Genomic DNA, 6,002 nt, shown 5'->3' on the forward strand with positions numbered 1-6,002 from the left:
TGACTCACCATAAGCATACTAGAATCACCTTGTTACCGACATAGTACCCGGACAGTGTGCTAATACTTACCACAATGACACCATATTCCCTGTGTAACCGAGGTGATGCCCCTGTGGTAAGCACTATTCCATAGAATAGCTTACGCACACACTCACATTGTGTGGTCAGGTACCTTATGAGTGCCATGCAATATGACAAAATGCATGCTACCGCACAATGCACGCACACACACACACACACACAACACAATGCACACACACACACAACACACACCCAGGTCATGTGGTTAGGTACTCCATGATTGCGGTGCACTGTGACGCAGAGCACACTCCCACACGCCCTCTCTCCTCTCGACGTACCTGAAAAGGTGGTTGTCTCTCTCTCTCTCTCTCTCTCTCTCTCTCTCTCTCTCTCTCTCTCTCAAAGGCATGTAGAATTACACAACTGCCTTGGTTGACATGTATGCCAAACATGGTGCACCTATTAAAGCACAAAAGTTCTTGAGGAGCTTCCTATTCGAGATGTCCAATAGGGTGAGGGTCACGAAGCTCTGGGTTGTTTTTAGTAGATGCAGAGAGAGGGTATCTCTCCAAATGAAATCACATACACTTGTATCTTGAAGGCATGTGGCAGTTACACAACTGCCTTGGTCAACATGTATGTCAAATGTGGTGCACTTCTTCAAGCACAAAAAGTGCTCGAGGAGCTTCCTGTCCAAGATGTCATGTCTTGGAATGCACTAATTGTGGGATATGCCCAACTTGGCCAAGAAGTTTGGATGCTAAGTGAGGGTATCTCGATCGATGTAATCAATAGAGCATTAGCAATGAATCAACAATATCCTCTATACAAGCGAACATGGTGCGAAAGAGTGCAATAGGTCCTTGACAAGCTTCCTATTTGCAATGCCATCTCACAGAATACTGCACATAGAGAGACCAAAATGAGCTACAAAACCAAAAATTACATCCATGTGTGTTCACATAGATAAATAGATAGATAGAGAGAGAGAGAGAGAGAGAGAATGCCCATTAATACTAGCACATGGAAAAAACCATAGTTAACTTGCACATTTGTACGCAAGTGTAGCTACTTTGCTTGGCTTCCTTGACCTTTGAGTGAAATGTGTCTTTATGCCTTTGGGGTAGTTGGGGAACTTGCCTAGAGAGGCAGGCACATAAAGAGGGTGTTGTAAGTGGTGAGCTCGGCGATGTGGGATAAGAGGGCAATGGTGTCTACTTTGAGGTCGATGAGTGGAACCTTAAGGTGGCGCGCTATTGTTGAGTGAAAAGCAAGTCTATATCATTATTGAAGTGAGGTCATTCCGAAGCAAGGCGAGGCGATACAGACTTGCCGTCACTCATGCAACCGATGAATTTGAGCACATTCTGAAACATGACCACAGATGAATTTGAGCATGGGTAAACAAGTAGAACTTAAAAGATGATTCGGAAAAGTGGGTGTTATTTTATACACATGGACTAGATAATTGTGAGCCTACGACTGTGTCGGAAGGGCAGTTCGAGGCCAAATTTTGATAGGTTTCGATGACTACCAAGGCGGCTGCGGCAGAGGCGCCTCGTTTCCATCATGTCACAAGATCCAATACACTCCAACTCATCGAGTGCATGAACAATATTCGTCGTCATGTCGTCGAAGCTGCTGTACTGGCTGTGCACTCTGTCTCTGTATCTGGTAAGGCCGCGTACTGTTAATTAATTTCAAGATACTAAATTTGATTATTAACAATTTAGAAACATGCGTATGGCGCAGATAATTACTGGTGCGGCGCCATTGCCCTTTCCAGCCCAGGTGGCACAGCTGCGGCCCACGCTGTCTGCAAGTGACGTAGACGCCCTTGAGAGTGCCATCCTGAGCCAGTCTTTGCTACAGGATGACACAGTGTCCGCCATGCTGTGCGAAGCGGGCGGTCTCGTCTGCGGGTCAGGCCCTGAGGTCGGGACCCTGGCCCACACCTTGAGTGATTGGGCCTGGAGCGACGACGAATGGCAAACCAACAGTCACAGGACCCTGCAAAACGCCCAGAGCGCCGACCCCCGTGCCCCTTACCATTTCTTCTTGTATACGGACATGCCAACGGGCGGCTCCTCTTGGCCCGCCTTCCTCTTCAACCACGAGCTGGCCATCACCGCCGGCCGCTTCCTCCCACGCCGCCTCGCCCGTCCCCTCCTCTCCCTCCCCCCGCCTCTGTTCCTCCAAGCCTTCCGCATCCCGGCCACTGCCGGCTGGGCCCCTGCCGTTTCCTTCACCGCCCACAAGTGCTCCCTCTTCACTGGTCATCTCGCCATCGAAAACCGCACTTGTGCCACCTCCCTCGACGACGTCGCTGACTTCGTCAATGCCCAGCTCGGTACGACCGATGACGTGGACACCGTTATGAGCGACGAGGCTGATGTGTCGAAGGGTGATTTTGTGATCGAAGGCTCCCCAAAGGAGCTTAGTGACCATCACGTGATATGCCATCGCATGGGTGACGCCCCATTTCAAATCCTAGCTTGCCATGTCATCGATGACACTAAGATGTTCTCCCTCCAACTTCGCTCCACGTCGGATTCCAACGTGCTTATAACCAGCCTCGTGGCATGCCACATGGATACTTCTACCTTCATTCCTGATCACATTGCTTTCAAGCTGTTGGATGTCACTCCGGGAGGTCCTGGCATATGTCATTGGACCATTCCAGGCACCTTCGGCTACTTCAAGAAGACCAAGACCAACGGGGCGTAATTCTCACGTTACCACATTTTGGTTGCTCTCTTAGTATATTTGTTTAGTGTGCTTGAGATTTCTCCTATTTCCCATTTAAACAAAACAACCTCGCCTACTACTGAGTGCATTATATATAAATAATTTTACCGTGCTCTTTGATCCTTGGAATTGTGAAGGGCTTGCACATACTTGCGGATAAGGCCAAAACTTGAATACTTGGAGTTGATCTCGCTTCATACTAATATAGGTTGGTTGAGTCTGTTTGGCAAAATTAGTGTTTTTTTCCAACTTGTTGCTATCTTTTTATTAGAGTATGTTGATTTCAATTAAGGATGAAATTGAAGAGAAGGTGCAATGAAAGGCCAAAAGGCTATAAATGAGCCTCTCCAACACAAAACACCATACAATGCAGGTGCTATTGAAATTTGACACATCTCTGCACCTAATTAGCTCATGTACATGAAGCTACCAGTGGGACAAGATCATATCAAACATGTAATTAGGACAATCAGTTCATGAGCATCTTGAGTGGACATGAGTCTCTTTACACTACAATAGATGCTTAAGGCTTGTGACAGCGGGGTGACGGCCTTAGCAACGAAAATACATGGGGATATTTCTATCTCCGACATCGCTAAAACCGTCGCTATGAGCGTCACAACGAGACTGCCAATATAGGCCTCGCTATGTACATTGCTATAAGCATCTCTATATAGCGATGCCTATAGCAATGCATATAGAGACGACATGACGTGTTTTTTCAGAATGCTACGGGCCACCCCAAAGACTTTGAGAAATATTTTGTAATGCTTTTGTGACTCTTGGATATACATAAATCATGCTTGTACAAAGTATACAAAGGCGATGTGTGCCAGTTGTCTGTACGCATGCGGGCCAGTTATGCAGGGTACATAGTTTTTCGACATAAAGGTGTCCAGACTTCAAAAGAGTGAGTAAGTGCTTTAAAAATATGAAGAAAAACTGAGTTTTTATCAACCTGGGGTCGTGACTAAGTGGGAGTTTTCAGATGTGAAGAAGGAATCCTATGTTGATGCAGCCTACGGTGAAGCGTGGGGGTTATGATGTAGGGGTGTCCCTCTTGCCTTGCAAGATCTTGGTGTGGTGAGTTGAGAGAGTTTCTCTCCTCAATGGGCTGATGAAAGTGGGTGCTTAGCTTTGCATATTGACCTCTCTTCATCTTGGTTTGAGGTATGGCAAACCATGGAGTTTCCTATGGTGCAGCTAGTCGACGGTAGACTATGCGCTACAATTTCTTGCTTGAACATATGTAAAAGGCCAAGGTTTCCCAATTTTTCCTTAATTTTTTCTCATTTTGTTTCCTGAACTTTGTGGGTTTTCAAATTGCGCTTGATTTGGAAGGGTTTTGGTCAAACTATGTGTATATTATGGGAGCACCAATGGAGTCTCTACTAGCACATGGAAGGTCGTTTGAAAAGAAGTGAAGCCCTCGGTTCTATAAACAAAAGTACAGAGATTTTCATGTTTTTTTCTTCACTATTTTCCTTGGTTTTTGTTACCATATACATGTGGTGGTGATGTGTGTGAACACACTAGGACCGCCGGGGCATTTTTTCCCTCTTTAGGAGGTTTTTCCCCCCGAGCATTGTATATACGTCCATCACTCTAGGTTGTCTGTCTTTCCATTGCACACTAAGTAACACACTCTCTATTGTGTGCCTTGGGCTTCCTTCGTCTTCTCCAAGATGTGTGTGTTTCTCTGCAACCCTAATTCCAACAATTGGTATCAGAGCAGGTTGCGTCCTCCCGAGCCTAGTCGCCAGCTGCTCCAGCACACGCCTGCTCACTTTCTCCGATTTCAGTGAGGTTTGGCGAGCGTTCGCACGTCGACAAATATTTTGGGTGTACTCATAGAGCTCAGTCTGCTCAGATTTCTGATTCGGACTCATTTCGGCCTCCGTTTCCACTACAGACAGGTCTACACAGGCAATTTCGTCATTTTGTGCAGAAATTCTGTCAGTGCTGTTTTTTTGCATAACAGGTGCCTTATAGTCTTCTACAGTTTGTGCTATATAGCACGTGTTGTTCCCGGTCCGCTTCTCCTATTTTCGGGCAGTTTTCACATCAGGTGCAGCATTTACCATGGCTGACAACAACAACACAGATGTGTGCAAGATGTTTGCTGCTGAGGACAAGTTGGATGGGGACAATTATCCTGTGTGGGCTTATATGATGCAACATGTTCTTGTGTCAAAGGGCGTCTGGAACATTGTGCAGGGCATTGATGTAGGTCGTGGTTCTTAGGATGTAGGCGATGTTGAGGATGTTGCAGGTCTTGCTGCAAGGATTGTTGCTATTAGAGTTGTTTTGCCTACGACAGAACAAGCTCGTTGGGATGTAACGGATGTGCAAGCTCATGCATTGATTGCGTTGTCTGTGAAGCACACCATTATTCCTCACTTTCGTTCAGCAAAATCTGCAAAATAGTCTTTATGTAAGTCGCAATGAGGCTAAAATTGCTTTGCTGCGTAAACAGCTGGAGTCGAAGATTATGCATGAGGAAGATGATATGGACACTTTCCTTGCTAGTGTCAAGGATATCAATGAGCAGCTTATTTTTGCAGGTGAAGTCATTTCAGACAGTTCCCTTGCGCAGACTGTTCTTGATGCCTTACCAGATTCTTACCAGACTTTTGCTAGTACTTGGAGACTTATGACCCAAGGAAATCCTAAAGTTGTCAAGTTTGATGCATTATACACATTGCTGTTGCAAAGTGACTCTTGTTGTTGCAAGAGTCACTTTCCAAAAAAAATAGGACTAGGTAGCGAGCAGTTGAACAGGTTTTGATTGCTTCTCAAAGAAAGGGTGGTAACAGCAATGTAGCCACTTCTTATGGTTCTGCTGCGAGTGGCAAAAATTTTGTTCCTAATGCTTCTGCTGGAAGCAATTCGTTAGGAAATTCTGGTGATAAGGGCAAAAAGAAGATGCATTGCCATTATTGTAAATCTAATGATCACTTGATCAAGTCGTGTCCTAAGTTGAAGGCCAAAGAGGCTAAGAAGAAAGAGGGTGGTTCCACTGCAAATGCTGGTTTCACTACAAATACAGCCATTGTTGAGTCTTCTGTAAAAGAAGACTGTAATGATAATGTTGATACAGAATGGGCTTTTAGCGCAGAGTGCACTTACAATCCTGTTGTCCATGATGCATGTTTGTCAGTTGCTGCAGATTCACATGTGTGGTATTTCGACAGTGGTGCTACAAAGCACATTACCTCACATCGTGAATTTT

The 6,002-nt window shown here is 45.6% G+C and overlaps 1 protein-coding gene across 1 annotated transcript; it reads left to right on the forward strand.

Annotated features, from left to right (window-relative positions):
• Positions 1–1,548: 1,548 nt before the first annotated feature.
• LOC147427437 (BURP domain-containing protein BNM2C-like) lies at positions 1,549–2,749 on the forward strand. The gene is made up of 2 exons (XM_086496730.1): positions 1,549–1,689; positions 1,775–2,749. Exons 1-2 carry the CDS (start codon positions 1,549–1,551, stop codon positions 2,747–2,749), a joined length of 1,116 nt encoding a protein of 371 aa, XP_086352856.1.
• Positions 2,750–6,002: the final 3,253 nt, after the last annotated feature.

Source organism: Adiantum capillus-veneris, chromosome 23, assembly GCF_014529385.1.
Source record: "Adiantum capillus-veneris isolate H3 chromosome 23, ASM1452938v2, whole genome shotgun sequence".
Lineage (NCBI taxonomy): Eukaryota > Viridiplantae > Streptophyta > Polypodiopsida > Polypodiales > Pteridaceae > Adiantum > Adiantum capillus-veneris.